Here is a 27,968-nt window from a genome sequence, read left to right on the forward strand (position 1 = left end):
ATCCAGGGACACTTCTGTTTCTAACTTTATTTAAAGGTACTTGAACGCACCACAGTTATGGGCTCGATTACTGATGATAGTATAGTGAATCAGATCATCTCTATTCACACTCTGAAGTACAGGAAAACTTGACTTGATTCAAAATCACACTTAAGCAAATAATGACAGGTTATATCATTATTTTATTTCATATGCGGGCCACTTTATATTGAAATTGTTGGCACTTTATTGTGAAAATCTAATTTTAGATTATTGTAGAAAAAACAATTTTAAAAAGATAATTAAATATATATTTTGGGGGCTCAGCAAGATATGACCGTTTTGATCTTATAGCAGCAAAAATGGTTAGTATTGTTCTTTTCCTGTTTACCGTTTGGTTCACTGACTGGAGTTGTGTATCTAATATTGCTTTATATGCATAAAAAATAATAAAAAAAATTAGAAAATTAAATTGCAAACTATTATTATATGCAAGTCAAATGTAATGACTTTTGAATCCAACAGATGACCTTTATGAAACAATAACACAGTATCAGTGCCAATACAGGTAGTGAGTGTGCCGTACACTCACTGAGGTGTCATTTACCCATCAGTACTAGCAAGCATCGTGTCAATACTTACATTGCCTACTAGCAGGGAAATCCTGTTAGGCACTGACATTTTGTACACCGCGGCTGGAAAAAGTTTTTGGACATTGCTCAAGTCTCACAATGGATTTTTTTTGAGACTTCATTTTGGAATAAGTGCCACAAAAAAGTAAAATTGCAGACCACAATTGAGAACTGAATTATGCATGGGGATTGAGAAAATATATTTGGATTCATTTGTTCAATTCCAATTTCCAACATTTGTCATACAACATAAATGTACCTTTATTCAGTTCAATAGAGTAATTAAAATTTTTATTTTTATTTTAAAGCATATTATATTTGTTTTTGGCCTAAATACATGTTTAAATTAAGTGCATTATTATTATTAGGTGTGTAAGATGTAAAAAAAAAAAAAGAAAAAAAAGAAAATAATGCGGTTTCATTTTGAAAAATACATTTGCACCACATTAATCTACACTGAATCAATGACATTTTTTCTAGTTAAAAAAAACAAACATATCTTATTCACATTTTTACACAAGTTCCATTAGGGCCAAAATGGGACATGATAAATACTTATACAGAATATATTAGTATACATTACGGGTGCTCCAAAAAAATCGATTCACATTCTTGTTTATTCCGATTTTAAGCAAGTCATAATTTTCAAAAATCAACTTCAAGAATTACATTATTTTTTTTAAATCAGTTTTAAAAAAAGATGTGTGTAAGTCATCATTTTTACAGGTTTTCATAACATTTTAGTACAATTATTATAGCAAATAATACATTGTGAAAATCAGCTTTAATCGAGAATTGTACTGAATTGTTTCTGAATCGGAATGGTCACCCCAAGAATCGGAATCGTCTCAAATCTTGAGGTGCTCGAAGAATTCGCACCTCTTTTATTTAGTATATATACTTATGAAGCCTGTGTGGATAATGCAGGGACACAACAGACCCAATGATGCCAATAATCATAAGTATAATATGTACTATAGTACAGTATTTATCTTATTTTCTACTATGTTATGTTTCTCATTCACGCTTGCATTCATTAACTGTACAATATGACACACAAGAACCATATATAGATTTTTTTTTTTAATTACAAGTAAGGGAAATACTTTGTGGACACAAAGTTGAAAGGCTAATGGATTTAAAAAAAATAAAAAATAAAAACACAATTGTTGCATGACATTACTGAAGGCTGTAGGTGAGCTTCCTGTCTCTGAGATCAAAGGTGACCAACAGTGAGCGAGGATCCTTTTTGTTTTTACGCACTGTAATCTTCCCTCGAAGCTCCTCCCCTACGAAGTACAGAGCATATACAGCATTAGTACACTTACATATTTAGAAATGGGATGCAACATTAGGTGTTGCAAAAAAACACAAATAACCACGACCAGTAGAAAAAAACAATACAAATTTACGGACACAGATGACTGTAATATGGATTTTATAATGGGATTTATAATATTGACTGCAGATTTTGGAACAAAATAATAAATGCTCCGAAGAGGGTTAGTGGTTTAGGTAAAATATGAACTATTGCTGATGATTAATGATCTCAGCCCTGCAGCAGCGTATCCAAGCTGAACTCTGCAATGTAAGAAGAAATCCACTGATGCTCACAGGAATGATGATGTGCGTGAAAAGTAAACATGGTTTAATGTATGTTAATAAGCAACACTGCGTATATTATATATGTACACTACCGTTCAAAAGTTTGGGGTCACATTGAAATGTTCTTATTTTTGAAGGAAAAGCACTGTACTTTTCAATGAAGATAACTTTAAACTAGTCTTAACTTTAAAGAAATACACTCTATACATTGCTAATGTGGTAAGTGACTATTCTAGCTGCAAATGTCTGGTTTTTGGTGCAATATCTACATAGGTGTATAGAGGCCCATTTCCAGCAACTATCACTCCAGTGTTCTAACGGTACAATGTGTTTGCTCATTGGCTCAGAAGGCTAATTGACATACTTGCCAACCCTCCCGTTTTTAGCGGGAGAATCCCGGTATTCAGCGCCTCTCCCGACAAACTCCCGGTATTCAGCCGGAGCTGGAGGCCACGCCCCCTCCTGAGTGGGGACAGCCGTTCTCACGTCCGCTTTCCCACAATATAAATAGCTTGCCTGCCCGATGACGTCATAACATCTACGGCTTTTAGAGAGTAGAGTGCACAACAAGGTTCTTGGTTTCTTATGTGGGTTTATTGTTAGGCAGTTTCATTAATGTCCTCCCAGCGCGGTAACAACACACAACAGCAGTCACGTTTAGTCTACCGTAAAGCAGTTCGTCTGCCGTAAACAGCAATGTTGTGACACTCTTACACAGGACAATACTGCCATCTACTGGATAGCCTGCAGAACACTGAAATTCAAGTATGTCTTTTATTTATATGTATAATAAAAAATGAAATAAAAAAAATAAATATATATATATATAGCTAGAATTCACTGAAAGTCAAGTATTTCATACATATATATATATATATATATATATATATATATATATATATATATATATATATATATATATATATATATATATATATATATATGAAATAGTTGATTTGGTGAATTCTAGCTGTAAATATACTCTCCTCTTAACCACGCCCTTAGCCACACCCCAACTACGCCCCCACCCCAAACACGCCCCCCCGACCACACCGCCCGATATTGGAGGTCTCAAGGTTGGCAAGTATGCTAATTGATGATTAGAAAACCCTTGTGCAATCATGTTCACACATCTGAAAACAGTTTAGCTTGTTACAGAAGCTACAAAACTGACCCTCCTTTGAGCAGATTGAGTTTCTGGAGCATCACATTTGTGGGGTCAATTAAACGCTCAAAATGGACAGAAAAAGAGAACTTTCATCTGAAACTCGACAGTCTATTCTTGTTCTTAGAAATGAAGGCTATTCCACAAAATTGTTTGGGTGACCCCAAACTTTTGAACGGTAGTGTATATACATACACATATACATACATATAAACATACACATATACATACATATCTACATGTGTATATATATATACACACACGCACACACACATAGGCATACACATCCTGTGTGTGTGTATATAAATACACACACACACAGTATAATATATATATATATATATGTATATATATATATATATATACACACACGCACTATAATATATATGTATATATATATATATACATACACACACACAGTATAATATATACATATACATATAACACACACACATAGTATATATACATATATATACACACAAACACAGTATAATATATACACACACACACACACACACACACACACACACACAGAGTATAATATATATATATATATATATATATATATATATATATATATATATATATATATATATATATATATATATATATATATATATATATATATATATATATATATAAGCAATCCTCATGCTACGCTACGTTACACGCTTTCCATGGCTGGAGGTTACAAGAGGACATGGAGGCAGAAAGTGCTGAGCGCGGCGCTTTCTCCCGCAAAGCGTTCGCCATCATTTCTCTCACGTCCCAGCTGTTGCCATGCCAACACTACTGTTACACTGCCGCTGCTGGCGCCGCACTCTGGGACTGTCACTCCACTGCAGAGAGGGCGACGACGCTCTGCAGCAGAGTTTTGTGTATCGCCGGCCAGAGGAAGCAGGGAAGTGAAACCAACAAGAGCGTTGCCGTTAAAGCGGAGGAAGATTGCAGAGGGATGAAGGATTTATGGCGAGGAGCGCAAGGACGTCGGCCAGATGAATACATTTTTGTCTTCAGGTCTTCCCTCGTAGTAATAGTAGTATCAGAATCAGAAATACTTTATTAATCCTCGAAGAGAAATTAAGATTTTCAGCCCAATCCCATTCAAGAGCAGACAAACATTACAGGGAGACAGAACAGGATCAAACATTACAGGGAGACAGAACCGCGCCCCTTACAAAAAAGGTGAGAAACAGGTAAACCTTAGGGGAGGGGGAAGAAAAAAAAAGACTGAGGCCAAGGGGGGGAAAAAAACTAATAGCCATAGCACACATAAGCATGTGTGTAAGAGGGAAACGGCAAAAATAAAAGAACACAAAGGACATTAAAGACATTAAAAGAGCAGAGATGATGCAACCAGCCATTTCTACATACAGCTACAAAAAAATAAAAAAACCCCAAAAAAAATAAAAAAAACTCAGTGTTCTGTGCCATCGTCTGCTGGGGTGGGGGGGAGCATGGCCAGAGACAGGAGCAGACCCAACAAAGCAACCAAGAGAGCCCCGACTCCAGTCTAGTAGTAGTAGTGTGTGTACTTACGTGTGTTGTTTGCTGTGTGGCGTTACCTCTTCCTATTTGATATCAAGTTAATTCTAGTGTGGTGCCGGTTGTTTCCTTCTTAAGCAAAAAGTTACTTCCTGCATTGAACGTCCGACACCGTCCTTGTCCGTGTTTCTCATAAGAACACAAACGGCTTCAAATCCTCAATCCGTCCTCCATGGTATTTTAAAAAGGTACTTCCAGTCTTCAAGTAAGAAAACTCCGTATTGGCCGAGGAGGTCCTTGTGGCTTGTGCAGCCCTTTGAGACATTCGTGATTAAGGGCTATATAAGTCAACTTTGATTGATTGACACTATTATTTACACAGAGGCCACAATTCTCTGGTCTCCAGCCTCCTCAATAAACCATTCTGCTGACCAACCGGTACTGAAAAGGATTATTTGAGTAGTATATATATTTTTTTATTTTTATTTTTTTCCAAGATGACGCCACTATAGTACCTGCTTGTGTCATCCTTTTGTGTTCCCGATGTTTCCCTCTTGTTTTCATGTTGTTTTTTTGCCTTTTGGTTCGGGACCCTTTGGGACGGTGCGACAAGGGGTGGCACTTTCCTGACTTCTGCTGTGCTTCTTTGTGAACTTCTGGATCTGCCTCCCGGGAGCCTTTTGGCCACAGAGACCAGCTGCTGGGTCTCTGTCACACCAGAGTCCGTTTGGAGAGACTGTAGGAGATGCGGATGAAGAGACAGGGCTGCGGAGCTGGCGCTGAGCGCCGGGACGGACAAGCTTCACAGTGTCTTGGCTGAATGAGCAGGTATCGAACACCTCGGTCTCCTTGGACGTATCCTCGCTCATCTATGCGGACTGGACACTGGCCGAGAATTAGTGTGCGGCCGAGGGTGGAGTCGGCTTTCTTGGTTGCTTTGTTGGGTCTGCTCCAGTCTCTGGCCATGCTCCTCCCACCCCAGCAGACTGCTCTTTTAATGTCTTTAATGTCCTTTGATGTTTCCTTCTTACACACATGTTTGTATGTGCTATGAATATGAGGCTTTTTTCTTCTTCCTTGGCCCAGGCTTAGACTGAATATATCCCCCCCCCCAGCGTTTACCTGTTTCTCACTTTTTTGTAAGGGCCGCCAGAAGTTGGCAGACCCGTCAGCGATCCTGTTCTGTCTCCCTGTAATGTTTGTCTGCTCTTGAATGGGATTGTGCTGAAAATATTAATTTCCCCTCAGGGAGTAATAAAGTGTTGGTGCCTGCAGGATTAGGTCTCTGCTTTTTGCAGATGATGTGGTCCTGATGGCTTCATCTGGCCAAGATCTTCAGGTCTCACTGGATCGGTTCGCAGCAGAGTGTGAAGCGACTGGGATGGGAATCAGCACCTCCAAGTCCGAGTCCATGGCTCTCGCCCGGAAAAGGGTGGAGTGCCATCTCCGGGTTGGGGAGGTCTTGTCCCAAGTGGAGGAGTTCAAGTACCTCGGAGTCTTGTTCACGAGTGAGGGAAGAGTGGATCGTGAGATCGACAGGCGGATCGGTGCGGCGTCTTCAGTAATGCGGACGCTGTATCGATCCGTTGTGGTGAAGAAGGAGCTGAGCCGGAAGGCAAAGCTCTCAATTTACTGGTCGATCTACGTTCCCATCCTCACCTATGGTCATGAGCTTTGGGTTATGACCGAAAGGACAAGATCACGGGTACAAGCGGCCAAAATGAGTGTCCTCCGCCGGGTGTCGGGTCTTTCCCTTAGAGATAGGGTGAGAAGCTCTGCCATCCGGGAGGAACTTAAGAGTAAAGCCGCTGCTCCTCCACATGGAGAGGAGCCAGATGAGGTGGTTCGAGCATCTGGTCAGGATGCCACCCGAACGCCTCCCTAGGGAGGTGTTTCAGGCATATCCGACCGGTAGGAGGCCACGGGGAAGACCCAGGACACGTTGGGAAGACTATGTCTCCCGGCTGGCCTGGGAACGCCTCGGGATCCCCCGGGAGGAGCTGGACCAAGTGGCTGGGGAGAGGGAAGTCTGGGCTTCACTACTTAGGCTGCTGCCCCCGCGACCCGACCTCGGATAAGCGGAAGAAGATGGATGGATGGATTATTAAAGTATTTCTGATTCTGATATATTTGTATGACGGAAAATGAGAAAACGTGGTTTTTGGACACCGATGACGATCAAGTGATGTTTTCAGTTTCAACTCAGTTCCAACTTCTTTGGCCTGTGCAGTTCAGAGAATTGAAGGTTTGGCTCAATCCAATCCAATCCACTTTATTTGTATAGCACATTTAAACAAGAAAAATGTTTCCAAACTGCTGCACAACAATATTAAAAACAATTAGAGATGTCCGATAATGGCTTTTTTGCCGATATCTGATATTCCAATATTGTCCAACTCTTAATTACCGATTCCGATATCAACCGGTACCGATATATACAGTCGTGGAATTAACACATTATTATGCCTAATTTTGTTGTGATGCCCCGCTGGATGCATTAAACAATGTAACAAGTGTGGCGCATATTTGTAACAGTGTTAAAGTTGTTTATACATCCACCCTCAGTGTGACCCGTATGGCTGTTGACCAAGTATGCCTTGCATTCACTTGTGTGTGTGAAAAGCCGTAGATATTATGCTCCTTTAAGGTGTATTGGCGCTCTGTACTTCTCCCTACGTCCGTGTACACAGCTGTGTTTTAAAAAGTCACAAATTGTACTTTTTGAAACCGATACAGATAATTTTGAAACAGATACCGATAATTTCCGATATTAAAATTTTAAAGCATTTATCGTCCGATAATATCGGCAGTCCGATATTATCGGACATCCCTAAAAACAATATTCAAATATCATCCTTGGCCCCACCAATGACTGAATAAAAACAACAAAAATAAATATAAAAACCAATATAAAAACAATATAAAAATAAATATGATTAAAAACGATTTTAAAGGGTAAAGCCAATTAAAACAATAAATAGAAATCAAAATTTAAAAACACAGAGGTCCACACAACTCACGTAGTGTTAAAAGACAGAGAATAAAAGTGGTCTTAAAGGCCTACTGAAACCCACTACTACCGACCACGCAGTCTGATAGTTTATATATCAATGATGAAATCTTAACATTGCAACACATGCCAATACGGCCGGGTTAACTTATAAAGTGCAATTTTAAATTTCCCGCTAAACTTCCGGTTGAAAACGTCTATGTATGATGACGTATGCGCGTGACGTCAATCGTTGAAACGGAAGTCTTTGGACACCATTGTATCCAATACAAAAAGCTCTGTTTTCATCGCAAAATTCCACAGTATTCTGGACATCTGTGTTGGTGAATCTTTTGCAATTTGTTTAATGAACAATGGAGACTGCAAAGAAGAAAGCTGTAGGTGGGATCGGTGTATTAGCGGCTGGCTGCAGAAACATAACCAGGAGGACTTTGACTTGGATAGCAGACGCGCTATCCGACGCTAGCCGCCGACCGAATCGATGATCGGGTGAAGTCCTTCGTCGCTCCGTTGATCGCTGGAATGCAGGTGAGCACGGGTGTTGATGAGCAGATGAGGGCTGGCTGGCGTAGGTGGATAGCTAATATTTTTAGCATAGCTCTGTGAGGTCCCGTAGCTAAGTTAGCTTCAATGGCGTCATTAGCAACAGCATTGTTAAGCTTCGCCAGGCTGGAAAGCATTAACCGTGTAGTTACAGGTCCATGGTTTAATAGTATTGTTGATTATCTGTCTATCCTTCCAGTCAGAGGTTTATTTATTTTGTTTCTATCTGCAGTTAAACACAATGCTATCACGTTAGCTCCGTAGCTAAAGTGCTTCACCTATGTATTGTCGTGGAGATAAGTCACTGTGAATGTCCATTTCGCGTTCTCGACTCATTTTCAAGAGGATATTGTATCCGAGGTGGTTTAAAATACAAATCCGTGATCCACAATAGAAAAACGAGAAAGTGTGGAATCCAATGAGACCTTGTACCTAAGTTACGGTCAGAGCGAAAAAAGAAAGTCCTGCACTGCACTGTAGTCCTTCACTCTCACGTTCCTCATCCGCAAATCTTTCATCCTCGCTCAAATTAATGGGGTAATCGTCGCTTTCTCGGTCCGAATCGCTCTCGCTGCTGGTGTAAACAATGGGGAAATGTGAGCAGCCCTTCAACCTGCGACGTCACGCTACAGGCAAGGCTTTTTTTTATCAGCGACCAAAAGTTGCGAACTTTAACGTCGATGTTCTCTACTAAATCCTTTCAGCAAAAATATGGCAATATCGCGAAATGATCAAGTATGACACATAGAATGGATCTGCTATCCCCGTTTAAATAACAAAATTTCATTTCAGTAGGCCATTAAAACACTCCACTTTTGGAGCTGTTCGAACACGGAGGCTGGGGGCTGCAGCTGAAGGACCAGCACAGGTCAAATGAGACGGACCACTGCAGAAATGGGCATGAAAATGGCCTGAGACCAAGACCTCATAACTTGTCCCCAAAAGTGAGCCTTGGCACAGTTATACAGGCCAAACGTCGCGGACAAAACACATTTAAAGCTCTTTCTCCGGTAAACACTAAGTAGGTGAAAGCGTGAAAGAACGACCCTCCTCTTCAATAGCTGAGCCACACAAACACAGCGGAGCATGACAAATGATTTGCTGTTTAATTTATTACGCTGCCAGCCGAGAGGATTCGCCGGGATGTTTTGTTCCAGCCCGGTGCCTGCGTGCTCTCTCCCGCGCCGGCACCTCCCACGGAAACACAGCCTGAGAGTTAATTACTCTTGCACTCGTACCGACGCATCAAAACGGATTCGTTTTCTGCCGCGATAAATCACCGCAGACGGTGAGCGCAAACCGCTGGATGTTTACGTCTGGTCCTTACTACAGCCAATCAGCGCTGAAGGCCTTCCTCAGCCCCAACACATAAGAGGTCGCTCTCTGTCTTTCTGCGTGTGTGTAAGTCGGTTTCATCAACTTCAAGGTGACTTTCGGAAGTTCTTCTTTCTTATAGCCAGAGGATAGTTTGGTGTAGGACTATGCAAGCACTCTTGTGAATTTGAGTGTTTAAAAAAAAAAAAAAAAAAAAGAGTGGTGAGTGAGTGCGTGTGTTATAAAGGATACCATACACCCTATCAAGCGATCAGAGGATGCTGTTAAAAACTCAATTTCTGGTTTACGGCCCCTGGAGGAGTTTGAGGACCGTCTGGGTGTCGAGGTGGAGAGAGCACATCAATAATGGCGCTCTCTCTTTCTCACCTATACTGTTGGTCTGATTCTCTTCCCCCTGCATGCATACAGTCGTGGTCAAAAGTTGACATACACTTGTAAAGAACATAATGTCATGGCTGTCTTGAGTTTCCAATCATTTCTACAACTCTTATTTTTTTGTGATAGAGTGATAGGAGCACATGGTTACATGTCTCTTGGCAAGTTTCACTGCAATAAGGTGCTTTTGGTAGCCATCCACAAGCTTCTGGTGGAATTTGTGACCACTCCTCTTCACAAAATTGGTGCAGTTCAGCTTGATTTGTTGGTTTTCTGACATGGACTTGTTTCTTCAGCATTGTCCACACATTTAAAGGCCTACTGAAATTATTTTTTTTATTTAAACGGGGATAGCAGATCCATTCTATCTGTCATACTTGATCATTTCGCGATATTGCCATATTTTTGCTGAAAAGGATTTAGTAGAGAACATCGACGATAAAGTTCGCAACTTTTGGTCGCTGATAAAAAAAGCCTTGCCTGTACCGGAAGTAGCGTGACGTCACAGGTTGAAAGGCTCCTCACATTTCCCCATTGTTTACACCAGCAGCGAGAGCGATTCGGACCGTGAAAGCGACGATTACCCCATCAATTTGAGCGAGGATGAAAGATTTGTGGATGAGGAACGTGAGAGTGAAGGACTAGAGTGCAGTGCAGGACGTATCTTTTTTCGCTCTGACCGTAACTTAGGTAAAAGGGCTCATTGGATTCCACACTCTCTCCTTTTTCTATAGTGGATCACGGATTTGTATTTTAAACCACCTCGGATACTATATCCTCTTGAAAATGAGAGTCGAGAACGCAAAATGGACATTCACAGTGACTTTTATCTCCACGACAATACATCGGTGAAGCACTTTAGCTACGGAGCTAACGTGGTAGCATCGTGCTTAAATGCAGATAGAAACAAAAGAAATAAGCCCCTGACTGGAAGGATAGACAGAAGATCAACAATACTACTATCAGGAGACACCGAACCAAACACTGGACCTGTAACTACACGGTTAATGCTGTGCCGCCTGTCGAAGCCTAGCAATGCTGTTGCTAACCACGCCATTGAAGCTAACTTAGCTACGGGGCCTCGTCAGAGCTATGATAAAAACATTAGCGCTCCACCTACGCCAGCCTTCATCTCCTCATCAACACCCGTGCTCACCTGCGTTCTCACAGTTGTTCAAACTATGGTAGGCTGGTGTGCGCCAGGATTCCAGAACAAAGGAAGCTATGGGAAGGGTTGTCAAAAGTTTTCCAATTCTGCCGAGAACTGCTCGTAGCGGAGTGATCAATAAGATTTTAGCGTTGGTGTTTTAGCTTGTTAGCCCTGCAAAGTCAGTCAACAAAAAAAGCTTCCACAAACCATAATGACAGGTAACGAAATATGAAATATTATAGTGTAGAAGGCGTTGTATTCCATATCTGACATGAAGTGTTCACTATACAGACAAAACCCTTTGTTTTTTGTTTGTTTCTACCACGTTTTATGGCTCTAACCTACAAACCCCAAAACCAGTGAAGTTGGCACGTTGTGTAAATCGTAAATAAAAACCGATTACAATGATTTGCAAATCCTTTTCAACCTGTATTCAATTGAATAGACTGCAAAAACAAGATACTTAACGTTCGAACTGGAAAACTTTGTTATTTTTTGCAAATATTAGCTCATTTGGAATTTGATGCCTGAAAGATGTTTCAAAAAAGCTGGCACAAGTGGCAAAAAAGAAAGGAAAGTTGAGGAATGCTCATCAAACACTTATTTGGAACATCCCACAGGTGAACAGGCTAATTGGGAACAGGTGGGTGCCATGATTGGGTATAGAAGCAGCGTCCATGAAATGCTCAGTCATTCACAAACAAGGATGGGGCGAGGGTCACCACTTTGTGAACAAATGCGTGAGCAAATTGTCGAACAGTTTAAGAACAACATTTATCAATGAGCTATTGCAAGGAATTTAAGGATTTCAACTTCTTTTTTGATTGATTGATTGAGACTTTTATTAGTAGGTTGCACAGTGAAGTACATATTCCGTACAATTGACCACTAAATGGTAACACCCGAATACGTTTTTCAACTTGTTCAAGTCGGGGTCCAATCTATGGTCTGTAATATCATCAAAAGGTTCAGAGAATCTGGAGAAATCACTGCACGTACGCGAGGATATTATGGACCTTCGATCCCTCAGGCGGTACTGCATCAAAAAGCGACATCAGTGTGTAAAGGATATCACCATATGGGCTCAGGAACACTTCAGAAAACCACTGTCAGTAACTACAGTTCGTCGCTACATCTGTAAGTGCAAGTTAAAACTCTACTATGCAAAGCGAAAGCCATTTATCAACAACACCCAGAAACGCTGCCGGCTTCGCTGGGCCCGAGCTCATCTAAGATGGACTGATGCAAAGTGTAAAAGTGTTCTGACGAGTCCACATTTCAAATTTTTTTTGGAAACTGTGGACGTCGTGTCCTCCGGAACAAAGAGGAAAAGAACCATCCGGATTGTTAGAGGCGCAAAGTTTAAAAGCCAGCATCTGTGATGGTATGGGGGTTTATTAGTGCCCAAGGCATGGGTAACTTACACATCTGTGAAGGCGCCATTAATGCTGAAATGTACATACAGGTTTTGGAGCACCATATGGTGCCATCCAAGCAATGTTATCATGGACGCCCCTGCGTATTTCAGCAAGACAATGCCAAGCCACGTGTTACAACAGCATGGCATCATAGTAAAAGAGTGCAGGTAAAATATTGCAAAAACTGGAGGCATCACTACAAAATGTAGCAAGGGCAAAACTAAGCAGGAAAAGAGGCAATACTTCAGTTTCCTCATGTGATACGGCAGTAAAAGCAGAAATGAATTTAAATAGCATATTACTACTCAGGCTCGGTAAAGTCTGTACCAATAACTGTGACAGCTGCAAATAGAATTTCAGACTTCGCCTGCAAAGCAAAAACCATATTCAACACTTAAGACTTCTCGGATCCACTCTGACAAGAGTTTGTGTGATTGATTTAGGCTTGTTTATCACAGCAACAATGTGCAGGTAAAGAAGAAGAAAAGGTAGGGTAAACTAAATTTAACTACAACATTTAAACATTGTCTATCTTTGTAGAAAATCAGACAGGATCTTTTTTAACACAGCTTTACTAACATTTTTGTAGTACTTGAGTTACTGCGAAACTGTGTATCCCAATCCAAACCTTTATAGACCTCATATTCAACTCCAAGACATTCAAGCACAAGTGCATCCACAGCTCACCAGTTGACCAAATTAAATCAGTTCCGCTCCTCAAATCTTATTGCGGCATGGCGCTATCCTTTTGTCATCCCTTTCTTTCACATTCAGCTGCATTTATCTGACCAATGAAAGTGCGGGGTCGGCAGTAGAGTTTGAACTGCGTCAGAGGTTTTGAAGTTCTTTTCGTGGCGGCTCCTGTCGGAGCGTAGCTAAAAGCCAACGGACATCGAGCGTACGTGTCCCCCACAGGTCATTTATTACAGTAGGCTCCATCAGATATCCAGTCAGTGAGTGGACAGTCAGGCCCCAGGGACCATTCATCCTCACATCACCAGACACATGCACGATTCCCATTATGATACAGTGCACACAACACTGGAACTAGCACTGGGAAAACATTACACATGTTCAATTCCAAATACAAACCCCCAAACCAGTGAAGTTGACACGTTGTGTAAATGGTAAATAAAAACAGAATACAATGATTTGCAAATCCTTTTCAACTTATATTCAATTGAATAGACTGATATTAGATGTTCGAACTGAGAAACTAAACTAAATGTTTGGGAACTGAGGAGACCAATTTTTGAAGCTTTTCAGGTGGAATTCTTTCCCATTCTTGCTTGATGTACAGCTTAAGTTGTTCAACAGTCCGGCGTCTCAGTTGTCGTATTTTAGGCTTCATCATGCGCCACACATTTTTAATGGGAGACAGGTCTGGACTACAGGCAGGCCAGTCCCGCACTATTTTACTATGAAGCCCCGCTGTTGTAACATGTGGCTTGGTATTGTCTTGCTGAAATAAGCAGGGGTGTCTTAGTCTTGTTTGCCACTTGTGCCAGCAACACGTTGCAGGCATCACATTCCAAATGAGCTATTATTTGCAAAAAATAACAAAGTTTTCCAGTTCGAACGTTAAAGGCCTACTGAAACCCACTACTACCGACCACGCAGTCTGATAGTTTATATATCAATGATGAAATCTTAACATTGCAACACATGCCAATACGGGTTAACTTATAAAGTGCAATTTTAAATTTCCCGCTAAACTTCCGGTTGAAAATGTCTATGTATGATGACGTATGCGCGTGACGTCAATCGTTGAAACGGGAAGTATGCGGACACATTGAATCCTATACAAAAAACTCTGTTTTCATCTCAAAATTCCACAGTATTCTGGACATCTGTTTTGGTGAATCTTTTGCAATTTGTTTAATGAACAATGAAGACTGCAAAGAAGAAAGTTGTAGTTGGGATCGGTGTATTAGCGGCGGACTACAGCAACACAACCAGGAGGACTGAGAGATGGATAGCAGACGCGCTAGCCGCCGAACTCACCTTAACTTCCTCCGTCTCCGGGCCGCCGACCGCATCTGTGATCGGGTGAAGTCCTTTGTCGCACCGTCGATCGCTGGAACGCAGGTGAGCACGGGTGTTGATGAGCAGATGAGGGCTGGCTGGCGTAGGTGGATAACTAATGTTTTTAGCATAGCTCTGTGAGGTCCGGTTGCTAAGTTCGCTTCAATGGCGTCGTTAGCAACAGCATTGTTAACCTTCGCCAGGCTGGAAAGCATTAACCGTGTAGTTACAGGTCCATGGTTTAATAGTATTGTTGATTTTCTATCTATCCTTCCAGTCAGGGATTTATTTCTTTTGTTTCTATCTGCATTTAAGCATGATGCTATCACGTTAGCTCCGTAGCTAAAGTGTTTCGCCGATGTATTGTCGTGGAGATAAAAGTCACTGTGAATGTCCATTTCGCATTCTCGACTCTCATTTTCAAGAGGATATAGTATCCGAGGTGGTTTAAAATACAAATCCGTGATCCACTATAGAAAAAGGAGAGAGTGTGGAATCCAATGAGCCAGCTTGTACCTAAGTTACGGTCAGAGCGAAAAAAGATATGTCTTGCACTGCATTCTAGTCCTTCACTCTAATGTTCCTCATCCACAAATCTTTCATCCTCGCTCAAATTAATGGGGTAATCGTCGCTTTCTCGGTCCGAATCGCTCTAGCTGCATTGAAAACAATGGGGAAATGTGAGGAGCCTTTCAACCTGTGACGTCACGCTACTTCCAGTACAGGCAAGGCTTTTTTAATCAGCGACCAAAAGTTGCAACTTTATCGTCAATGTTCTCTACTAAATCCTTTCAGCAAAAATATGGCAATATCGCAAAATGATCAAGTATGACACAGAATGGATCTGCTATCCCCGTTTAAACAAAAAAAATTCATTTCAGTAGGCCTTTAAGTATCTTGTATTTGCAGTCTATTCAATTGAATATAGGTTGAAAAGGATTTGCAAATCATTGTATTCTGTTTTTATTTACGATTTACACAACTGGTTCACTGGTTTTGGGGTTTGTATGTATTGTACTGCATAGTTACAGAACATAGTTACAAGGGAAGGCTAAGGATTGATCTAAAAGGAATAATACACCGCATGGCCAAAAGAAAAGTCTCACACTGTAATATTTTGTTGGTGGGTCTTTAGCTTTGATTCAGAGGCGCATTCGTTGAGGCATCGCTCCCAAAAGCTGCTGCAATGTCACAATATTTTTTATGTCCACTTAAAGGATTCGGTTCAATCCTTGTGCCAATTACCAAAGACAAAGTATTAAAAATGTCTGTCCAATAACTGCAGTTTTTATTTTTAAAAGGCATGTTACATGTTAAAATTGTTGTGTTTTGGCGATTAAATTGATTTCAATTCATTTGAAAGGGCAACACTGGTTTGAGATACAAGTGTTTGGAGCTACGAGCTCAATCACAGAACTAATTCAGCTTGTAAGTTGAAGTACTACTGTACTTTACGTTTTAGCTCTCATTTTTCAGGAGTTGAACTGAAAGATCTAAAACTTTTTCCATGTACACAGGTCTTAGATTAAAAGGCCACCTAAGAATGTGCAGTTTTACTGTATGGAGGTGGAGGGGATGGAGGACCAGTATCTGGTGTGACCAAAATATGCCTCATATACCATATACTGTATGTTGATCCCAAACACACTCATTGGATGACATGTCCAGTGAGTATGCTGGCCATGCAACAGCTGGTTTCAGCGTCGGGGAAATGTGGATAGATCCTTGGAACATGGAGCCATGCATTATTACGCTGCAACATGAGGTGACGTTCGTAGATGAATAGCACTACAATGGGTGTCAGGATCTTGTCACAGTATCTCTGTGCATTGAATGTCATCAACAAAATTACAAATAGGAGCAAAAACTAAACTGTTTAGGTTTAGTTGAGTGCATGATCAGTGGCATGATTGCCTAGAGTTATATTCACAAGCATTGCAAATTATCCACTGGGAAATCTACATAGACCATCATCAATGTAATGTGCCTTGACTTGTAATCCCAAATTGGAAGTTTGTGTTATGAGAGAACGTTACAACGTTGTGTTTACGATGATAAAGGAAGAGAATGTGTGTTTACTTTCATGTACAAAGGAGTGTGTCAGTCAAGCTTTTATGATTTAGCCGCATGGTTCTATAAATGTGGCAACTTAGGAGGCATTTTATTTAGCACAGTGGTCCCCAACCACCGGGCCGCGAAATAAAAAAATATTTTTAAATTTTTTTTTTTATTAAATCAACATAAGAAACACAATATATACATTATATATCAATATAAATCAATACAGTCTGCAGGGATACAGTCCGTAAACACACATGATTGTATTTCTTTATGAAAAAAATAAATAAAATTAAAAAAAAAAAGTCCCCCCCCCCGGTCCGTGGGACAAATTTTCAAGCGTTGACCGGTCTGCAAGTACAAAAAGGTTGGGGACCACTGTGAGCATGTTCAAAATCTGGTACATCTGTTCTCATTTGTGAAATGCAAACTGTCTTCCAAGCGATCTCGGGACAATCAAAAATATTTCAGGCTAAGGTTAGGCTGGGCTGGAGGAATTTTCAAAAAAATGTATCACGATTATTTTGACTCAAATTAAAATCCAGATTAAAACACAAATATTTATTAATTTGAAAACATGAGTATTTATTGTACCACCAAAACTCAATTTAAAATATGATTTAAAAGAAAAGTGGATATAAACTAGTATCTAAACAAAGACAAGTAAAATATTAGTAACAACAATAAATTAAAATAACAATAGCAATATAATAAAACAATGAAACTCAGTTGTTACGTTTGCATTTTTTTAAGTTAAATTTTTTACCTTTTAAACGTATTTTACTACCTTAAAGCGTGTGCTTTTGGTGTCATAAATCCATCCATCCATCCATTTTCTACCGCTTGGCCCCTTTGGGGTCGCGGGGGGTGCTGGAGCCTATCTCAGCTGCATTCCGGTGGAAGGCGGGGTACACCCTGGACAAGTCGCCACCTCATCGCAGGGCCAACACAGATAGACAGACAACATTCACACTCACATTCACACACTAGGGCCAATTTAGTGTTGCCAATCAACCTATCCCCAGGTGCATGTCTTTGGAGGTGGGAGGAAGCCGGAGTACCCGGAGGGAACCCACGCAGTCACGGGGAGAAAATGCAAACTCCACATAGAAAAATCCAGAGCCCGGGATTGAACTCAGGACTACTCAGGACCTTCGTATTGTGAGGCACATGCACTAACCCCTGTGCCACTGAATGCAAAAATTCTCACATTTATTGGTGCAATACATCTTTGGACAATTTTGACCAATAATTTAAGTCAAAGCATAATATTTTTGTAGATGTGTCAATAAGTGCTTTAAGTTCATTATGCTTGTGTAAGGTACTTTTTTGACACCTTTAACTTGTTAGTGCATTCAGACTTCTGTTATTGTGAAAAGGGAAAAGGTGCCGCCGTTCTGAACTTGATGAAAAATAAAACAACTTAAGGCTGTTATAATAAAAAAAACTATTAAAAAAAAAAAGAGTCAAGTTGTGACTGCTGTCCTGTTTGTACATTGATCTTACATTGATGATGTCGTTCACAACAACACAATCAGATGAGGTGGCCATCTTGACATTGTTTAGTTTAGGACGTGTTTAAGGGATGAATGAGCACAACGGACACATTATTTTCCCCAACAAATGTTCCTTCTCCTCACAATAACACATTTCACTCACATTTGTGTCAATTTTCGTGATATTCTGCATTTAACAGTAGATTCCGTTTTATTGGCCAATTTTGTGACCCCCACCGCAGTTATGTTAACATAAAAATGCCTTACTTTTTTTGTTGAGTTTAGTAATTATTGGATAGATATACTAGCGCTGTCAATAAATAAAAAGTAGTAACCATGGTGAGATCCCACACTTCTCGTAGACATGGTCTTGTGTTCACTCATACATTCACTCACCTATTTCACCGTTGCAAGCTCAAGAATTTGCATGCACGCTGCATGGCCGATTAATCGGTTTTTTCGATTATAATATTTTTATGATCGTGAAAAACCAAAAAATCTAAATGGAAATTCCATTAATTATCCAGCCCTAAGGTTAGGCAAATTCATTGAATCATAAATACAAGTGAGTTTTGGGAATAATGATTTCTGTTAAAGTGTACATGGGTCTATACAATAACTATCAATATTCAATTGGTCAGGAACAGAGCTCTTGGCTTGCAACATGTCATGAATCAAGTCATGCAAGAGACTATCAGATGAAGTTTCACATGCTGCCTCTGACGGCTGATGTGATTTGTTTGAATCCCTCGCTGTCTCTGGCTGTGACAGATAACGAGTGTCAAGCGGTCCGCGTACATTACTGCCAGAGACAAAGTACCTGGCAGCCTCCTGCTGAGGATGACCAAAGCCCCCAAAATACAGTAACAGATGCAATAATACTTCTGAAATATCTTAAAAAACGATACTGGATGATGTTTGTTACTGACCTGCCTGGACTGCTAGGGGTTTCTCTAGAAGGAAGACAGTCTGTTTCCAATGTGTCTTTGTGACCTGGGGACCCGTGGAGAACATCACCTGGACAGAGCATCAAAAAGACGGCTGTCAAACTGCTATGAGAACTTGAATTAATTTAACATTTTGTCTGTAAGAGGTCTGAGATATTTTACATTTATTCTTGGTTTTTCATTATCATAAAAAAGGATTATAAATTATTATACATATACATATACACACACACATATATACAGTCGTGGTCAAAAGTTTACATACACTTGTAAAGAGCATAATGTCATGGCTGTCTTGAGTTTCCAATCATTTGTACAACTCTTATTTTTTTGTGATAGAGTGATTGGAGCACATACTTGTTGGTCACAAAAAACATTCATGAAGTTTGGTTCTTTTATGAATTTATTATGAGTCTAATGAAAATGTGACCAAATCTGCTGGGTCAAAAGTATACATACAGCAATGTTAATATTTGGTTACATATCCCTTGGCAAGTTTCACTGCAATAAGGCGCCTTTGGTAGCCATCCACAAGCTTCTGGCAAGCTTCTGGTTGAGTTTTTGACCACTCCTCTTGACTAAATTAGTGCAGTTCAGCTAAATGTATTGGTTTTCTGACATGGACTTATTTCTTCAGCATTGTTCACATGTTTAAGTCAGGACTTTGGGAAGGCCATTCTAAAATCTTAATTCTAGCCTGATTTAGCCATTCCTTTACCACTTTTGACATGTGTTTAGAGCAGGGGTCCCCAAACTTTTTGACTAAGGGGCTGCATTGGGGTAAAACAATTTGGCTGGGGGCCGCGCTATATATATATATACATATATATACAGGTACATATCCAGTATATATATATATACATATGTATATACATATATATATACATATGTATATATATTATATGTAAATGTGTGTGTGTAAAAATGTGTATATATATGTATATGTGTATATGTCTATATGTGTGTGTATATATATATATATATATATATAAATATATATTATATGTAAATGTGTGTGTGTATATATATGTGTGTATATATATATATATATATATATATATATATATATATATATATATATATATATATACATACATATATATTCCTCGCGCACTAATTGACTTAAAGAGCGCACTTGCTGCATGTCACGTTATCGATGGTAAAATGCATTTTTAGACAATATGATTTGCCTGAGTGGCTAGGAGACGGCAGAAAATGGACTAGTAAGGACAAATTAAAATAAATAAAAATAATACAAAAAAAAAAAAAGTTTTTTTTTTTTTTTCACTTGGGACTTCCCGCAGGCTGGATTTTGGACGCTGGGGGGCCGTATCCGGCCCGCGGGCCGTAGTTTGGGGAACCCTGGTTTAGGGTCATTGTCCTGTTGGAACACCCAACTGCGCCCAAGACCCAACCTCCGGGCTGATGATTTTAGGTTGGGTAACCATTGTCGCGTTTGTAACCGAGTCTAATGACTGCATCACATGAGCCCTATTTAAATGGGCCCAAAGAAGTCAACAGGTGTTGTCAATCATAATCACTAAATGAAGTTAAGAGGCCATGTCATGAAGCTAATTTGATTGGATTGCAACTTTTCTACATCACCAAAATTGATAATGTATGTTGCTGAATGTATACTTTTGACCCAGCAGATTTGGTCACATTTTCCGTAGACCCATAATAAATTCATAAAAGAACCAAACTTCATGAATGTTTTTTGTGACAAACATGTGCTCCAATCCCTCTTTCACTAAAAAATAAGAGTTGTAAAAATGATTGGAAACTCAAGACAGCCATGACATTGTGTTCTTTACAAGTGTATGTAAACGTATATATATATATATATATATATATATATATATATATATATATATATATATATATACACAGTACAGGCCAAACGTTTGGACACACCTTCTCATTCAATGTGTTTTCTTTATTTTCATGACTATTTACATGGTAGATTGTCACTGAAGGCATAAAAACTATGAATGAACACATGTGGAGTTATGTACTTAACAAAAAAAGGTGAAATAACTGAAAACACGTGTTATATTCTAGTTTCTTCAAAATAGCCACCCTTTGCTCTGATTACTGCTTTGCACACTCTTTCTTTGCACACATTCTTTTTGAACTGACAACAAACAAAATCCAAGGTACGGTACCACTGTACATCTAAAAGTATTGCTATTGGATTAGATTATGGAAATATTAAGACGTTACTGTCACAATACATTTGTTGCTTAACATTTGTTTTGTTTTACGTTATCTATTAGAAAGGGTTATTTTTACACTTAAAGAGGTAAGAATGTTACTTTCACAATTCATTTAAAAAGGTTTTTATGATGGTAGCATTGATAAGTTAAGGTAAGCATTTGGAAAACAACAACGCTCAAACAGCACACAAGAATATATAACTACATTTAACCTGAATTAAGAACATTATGATAGGTTGATTGGCAACACTAAATTGGCCCTAGTGTGTGAATGTGAGTGTGAATGTTGTCTGTCTATCTGTGTTGGCCCTGCGATGAGGTGGCGACTTGTCCAGGGTGTACCCCGCCTTCCGCCCGATTGCAGCTGAGATAGGCTCCAGCGCCCCCCGCGACCCCGAAGGGAATAAGCGGTAGAAAAATGGATGGATGGATGGATGAAAGAAAACTTCACGAGTGACGATATTTAAAGCGCGAGTTAAATTCCAAGTAGGGGACTCAACCTTTTGGACCAAATCCAGACTCTCAGGCAAAACACACAGAGTACTCAGAAGGTTATATGAGCTTGGCATCGGTGTTCCAACCGGTCGCCCCTGCTGGGTAGGTGCTTATATCAGCAGTGGACTAGGTCGTCTGTCGATTGCCGACAAACGCCTCGAGGAGGAGAAAAACGCTAAAGCGTGAACATAATTGAGTTTCCGTTAAATGGCTTTGCTGTTGCCAGTGCTGCTTACCTTGTTGCAGCAGCCTTTGTCAAAGAAAATGTCAAAGTAGCCGACAATTGCCTGCAATGAAATATGAGGGTTGTGTTAGAATGTGACATCATAAACATCTCAATTTGTTTGGCTTTGTAAGGCTGGCTGTAAAGGACAACTAAGGCATGTTTTAATGAGTAACAAAATAATATGTAATATAGAAAACTAAATGCACAAAAAAAAATGGGGGACACTGAACATTATTTAGTGTATACTTCATGCAACATGATCAGTATTACTACTATGTTCCCCCCAAACCCCATTTTTGCGACACCAACTCCCTTTCTCGTGTATGCTGACTCAACAAAATGTTTCATGTGCTCCCTCTCACCTCGTCAGAGAGGCTTGTCACTGGACAAAAGAAATACATTAGGCAGCAATCACCAACAACATGGTGGAAATTTTGCTGACAATGAAAAAAATATATATATATCACCTTGCCGGAACATGAAATTAGCACATATTGCTACATTGGTGACAATTGCAGCAATGGGTGAGAGTCAGATGTTATGGAATGTTTTGACTTTTGTTGAGTGTTTACAAGGTTTCAGACCGAAATCTAATCGCACAATCCAAGTGTGTTAGTCCGACTTTTCAAACACTGAACACGATTAAATTAAGGTGTTTCCATGGCTTGTAGGATGCTTATTTAGAAGCAAACTACTAGATTTTTCGGACTATAAGTCGCTCCGGAGTATAAGTCGCACCGGCTGAAAATGCATAATAAAGTAGGAAAAAACATGTATAAATCGCACTGGAGTATAAGTTGCATTTTGGGGGGAAATTTATTTGATAAAACCCAACACCAAGAATAGACATATGAAAGGCAATTTAAAATAAATAAAGAATAGTGAACAACAGGCTGAATAAGTGTACGTTATATGACACATAAATAACCAACAAAGAACGTGCCTGGTATGTTAACGTAACATATTATGGTAAGAGTCATTCAAATAACTATAACATATAGAACATGCTATACGTTTACCAAACAATCTGTCAACCCTAATCGCTAAATCCGATTAAATCTTATACGTCTAGTCTCTTACGTGAATGAGCTAAATAATATTATTTGATATTTTACGGTAATGTGTTAATAATTTCACACATAAGTCGCTCCTGAGTATAAGTCGCAGCCCCGGCCAAACTATGAAAAAAACTGCGACTTATAGTCCGAAAAATAGGGTATATGAGAAATTTGACTAATTTAGTGCATGGGCAAGTACTGATTGTTTTTGCTCAATGGCAAGATGCATCATCATCTTGAAACATTATACTTTTATTCAACTTTTTATTTTCTTGTTAATAGCTGCTTACTTTCTGCTGCAACACATCCACATTTGCAACAGTTTACTAAGAACTTATTTATTTTGTTCTTACAAGCAAGCTCAGCGGTTAGCTTAGCAATTAGCATGCCTGCTTCAAGCTTGCGCTTGGTCTCATGTTTAGCCTTGCCCTCCAGTGATAATGTTACTTAATATACTAACAAATGCACTTTATTTATTTTATACTTTAATACTACTATACAGGTAAAACAAAAACAAAAAATCATATTTTGCAAAAGTCTATTAATTTTAGCAATTTAACTTCAAATGTTAAACTAATACGTGATATAAACTTATTACATACAAAGTGAGATATGTCAAGCCTTTGTTATAATTTTGATGATCACGGCTTACAATTTTTTAAAAAAACTAATTCTCTGACATTTTAAATTTTAGGTTTTCATAAGCTGTAAGCCATAACTATCAAAATTCTATTAAAATAAGTCTTGAAATATGTTGAGTTGTGTGTTTTGAACCCACATCTTTTATTAGTTTCACCTTGCAAATCTAATTGCTGGAATAAACTAACCTTTACCCAATATTTACATTTTTAGAGTTTACTATATTTGTAAGAAATGTACTTAATTCGCTGCAATGGAGGTGATGACTATTAACTTAGTGGAACGTCTCCATGCTGTGTATGGAGATCCAAGTGTGTTAGTCCGACTTTTCAAAAAATGAACACGATCAAATTAAGGTGTTTCCATGGGTTGTAGGATGCCTATTTAGAAGTAAACTATATGAGAAATCGGACTAATTTAGTGCATGGGCAAGTACTGATTGTTTTTGCTCAATGGCAAGATGCATCGTCATCTTGAAACATTATACTAAACTAAAACATCCTTTCCATTGACGGAATCGGAAGTGTCCAAAATGTCAAAGTAAATTCTGCACTGATTGAAGATGTAATGACAGCCATTTCCTCAATGCCATTACTTGACACGCAGCCCCATATCATCAATGACTGCGGTCGGTTGTCTTCATAAATCTCGTTGGCACGGCACCAAACAAAAGTTCCAACATCATCACTTTTCCCAATGCAGATTTGCAATTCATCCCTCAATATGACTTTCATCCAGTTATCCATAGTTCTCAATTACTTTTTCTTAGCCCATTGGAACCTTGTTTTTTACTGTTCAGATGTTAATGATGTTTTTCATTTAGCTTTTCTGTATTTAAATCCCATTTTCTTACAGTTCGGTCACAGACGGTGACTCCAAACATTTTCTGTTTTCAAGACATATTGCTTGAAGTTTTCTGTCTTGACACTTTGATGTTTTCCTTGGTCTACCAGTATGCTTGCCTTTTACAACCTTCCCATGTAGGTTGCACGTGGTCCAGATTTTAGACACATCTGACTGTGAACAATCAACATATTTTGCAACATTGCGTGATGATTGAAGAAGTTTGATAATCCTTTCCTTTGTTTCAATTAACATCTGTTGTGTTGGAGCCATGATTTATGTCAATCCACCTGATGCAACAGCTCTCCAACGTGTGAACACTCCTTTTTAACTGTAGACTTATAAATACCGTATTTTCCGGACTGTAAGGCGCCCTAAAATCTTTTTTTTCCCCTCAAAATTCGACAGTGCGCCTTATAACCCGGTTCACCTAATATACAAAATTATTCTGGTTTTGCTTACCGAACTCGAAGCAATTTTTTTTGGTACATGGGGTAATGATAAGTGTGACCAGTAATGGCAGTCAAACAACACCAACATTTTATATGTTCCATTGAAAATATAGAACATTACACACGGCGCTTAAAAATCTATCAAAATGTTTTAGCACGACTTTGGTAAGCTATGAAGCCGCACCACCTGATGGATTGTCTCCGCATTAAACAAACAAGTATTATTATAGTGTGTGTATAAGGTAAGACATTATCTGGCGTTTTGTTTCGCAATATTATGCAAACGCAACTTTTCTTACCTTCTGGTACACACTGATTTGTATTTGGGATCTGCATAAATCATGAAAAATTGCGCGCGTCCGCTTTTGTAGTCCGTGCCGAAGCCGTAGTCGATAAGTTTCTTGTTGTTGTCTATGTTCTTGTTATAGGACACTCATCCTACGCTGTTGCCGTTTCTAATATAAAGTAGTGTAAAGTTCTTACTTATATCTGTCAGAAAACTCGCCATGAAAACGCTAAAACATACCGGTGTAGTGAGTTTACATTATTCACCCAAGGAAATTTAGTTATTAGAGAGTTCCGGTCAGATGGTTTTTCATGGGACACATTTCCGGCCTTGATGTTGTTGCCGGATGAGGAGATGCTGCTCCGTTATTGATTTAAGTGTGAATGTCATTAAAACAGTTAGCTCCATCTTTTGACACTTCTTCCACTTCCGTCCTTGCACGCTACACCGCTACAACAAAGATGACGGGGAGAAGACGCTGTCGAAGGTGAGCCACGTAAATAAAACCGCCCACAAAACGGCGCATCCTGAAGCGACTGTCAGAAAGCGGCTTGAAAATGATCTGTAAAACAATCTATGCAACATTTTGACCAAATAACCACCATTACGTCTTGGGTATGACGTTAAACTACATCCAGGCATGGGGTGGGAGGTTGTGTGTGGGGTTAGTGAGTCCCAACTAACGTCTATAAAATGCACACAAAGAACCGTTTGCACCTTCTCTTGTGACTGGCAGGCAGTCAGCGCCATAAAGCTGAGCGGGTCCCTAGGTAATTGGGGCGCGGACAACCAACAGGACAGACTAAGTTCAACAGCCCAGTAAGGCAATTAGTCTAGGAGAAGGATCTCTGCTATAAAACACCCCTTCCAACCCGCACCAAGCCAGCGTGGAAGGTGTAGGCTAATAACCAGCATGAAGAGTACGCCAAGAAGACGGCCCCCAGTCCCCAGCAGTTCCAGAGCTCCAGACCAAGATGGCGGTTCGTTAAGGCAAGGAACAGAGGGTGCTAAGAATCCCTGGGTTCATACAGGCCATCATTGGGATCTGCGAGTGGCAACGTATAATGTGAGATCCCTAATTGGAGACGACAGATTAACGGAACTTGAAGAAGAATTAGATGGTATAGACAAATATTGGGGAACAGTGCAGTGGCAGGGAGCAGCTAGAGATCGTTCACTATGGCAGAAACATGCTGAGGCTTTCGTCCAGCAGTGGACTGACAACGGCTGATGATGAAAACAATCTATGCAACATTTTGACCAAATAACCACCATTACATGTTATGTAGACCACAAGGAAGTGTTTTTAATTCAGGAAAAAAATTAAATAATATGACTCCTTTAATGCGGCCTATAATCCGGTGCGCCTTATATATGAAAAAAGATCCAAAATAGACCATTCATCGGCAGTGCGCCTTATAATCCGGTGCGGCCTATGGTCCGGAAAATAAGGTATATTTCATCTGATGCAGGTGTTTGTCTTTTAAAATGAAACTGCTACAGGAAAATACCAACAAAACAAGAAAAGCCACCAAAATAGGAGCACAAGACAAGAACTAAAACACTACACACAGGGAAACACCAAAAAACTCCAAATATGTCACGATGTGAGACAAGAGCTATAGTGATGCATGCTTGGTTATGCTTTGAATTAATATCCAACAATTGTGGGCAAGACTTTTTACTGTCAATATCAGCTGCTGAGTTTAATTTTTACATTTTTCTGCTGGTGGTGTGCCTCCGGATTTTTTCAATGAAAAAAAATGTGCCTTGGCTCAAAAAAGGTTGAAAAACACTGATGTAGACCACAAGGAAACGTGTCAAATGGAGATTAGGATCATCATAGGTCCCCAGATGAACACAAGAATGGAGGGACTGCCCATGCTTTTGGTGCACAAAAAGCAACCCCCAGGACGATTCCGCTTCCATTTCTCCCCCCACTGGAGGAAGAGAGGTACTCTATCAATCTCAGGAGCACACTTGTAGTGGCAATGATGCAGAACTAATAGCTTTTAATCCTGACGCAGCTGACAACTTGGAGGGCTGGCTCTCCGAGACAAAGAAGAGCTGAATCAATGCAGCAAAGACGGGGGAGATTCCGTTTGAAAAGCTATTTTTTTCCACCCCCTGGTGTGCACTGACTGGAGAGGTGAAGTGTGGTAAACAGCTCCAGATCTTTTCTGATTCAGGCTAGAGTGGCAGCACTAGCTCAAGGCTTAAAGCAGCAAAAGAGGACAAAGTAGAAGGGAAAAAAAGAGCATGTCACCCCAATACAATTACGGCTTGTAATGAACGCAGCAGAGATGCTCAGTGCTGTGGTAATTGGGAAATTTGCTGTAATTACTCGACAGGCAAAGAGCTTCCACTTCTCTCAGATGGAGATGATCCTCACTGTGCCTTGTTAATGACAACCGCTCATAAGCCAGACTGATCGTCGTTTGTTTTATGTAACTTTGGGAACTTTGACAGTTGGCCACAGTGAAACATGAGCACAAAATGATGGTTAAATATGGAAGTGCTTAACAACATT

At 39.7% G+C, this 27,968-nt stretch overlaps 1 protein-coding gene and 1 long non-coding RNA gene across 2 annotated transcripts in view; one reads left to right on the forward strand and one right to left on the reverse strand.

Moving 5' to 3' along the window:
• Positions 1 to 1,699: 1,699 nt before the first annotated feature.
• Positions 1,700 to 27,968, reverse strand: part of prmt3 (protein arginine methyltransferase 3) — a 119,626-nt gene continuing 93,357 nt past the window's right edge. Inside the window, exons 14-16 of the mRNA XM_062069393.1 lie at positions 22,171 to 22,221; positions 19,206 to 19,293; positions 1,700 to 1,900 (exon numbers count right to left, since the gene is read on the reverse strand). Coding sequence (XP_061925377.1) covers positions 1,791 to 1,900; positions 19,206 to 19,293; positions 22,171 to 22,221 — 249 coding nt within the window. The 3' untranslated portion in view covers positions 1,700 to 1,790. The remainder of the gene's footprint in view (positions 1,901 to 19,205; positions 19,294 to 22,170; positions 22,222 to 27,968) is intronic.
• LOC133664620 (uncharacterized) lies at positions 9,690 to 27,869 on the forward strand. Its single transcript, XR_009828603.1, has 3 exons — positions 9,690 to 9,816; positions 27,223 to 27,392; positions 27,466 to 27,869. It is a non-coding gene; the product is annotated as an uncharacterized LOC133664620 (long non-coding RNA).

Source organism: Entelurus aequoreus, linkage group LG02 (genome assembly GCF_033978785.1).
Source record: "Entelurus aequoreus isolate RoL-2023_Sb linkage group LG02, RoL_Eaeq_v1.1, whole genome shotgun sequence".
In the NCBI taxonomy this organism is placed as follows: Eukaryota; Metazoa; Chordata; class Actinopteri; order Syngnathiformes; family Syngnathidae; genus Entelurus; species Entelurus aequoreus.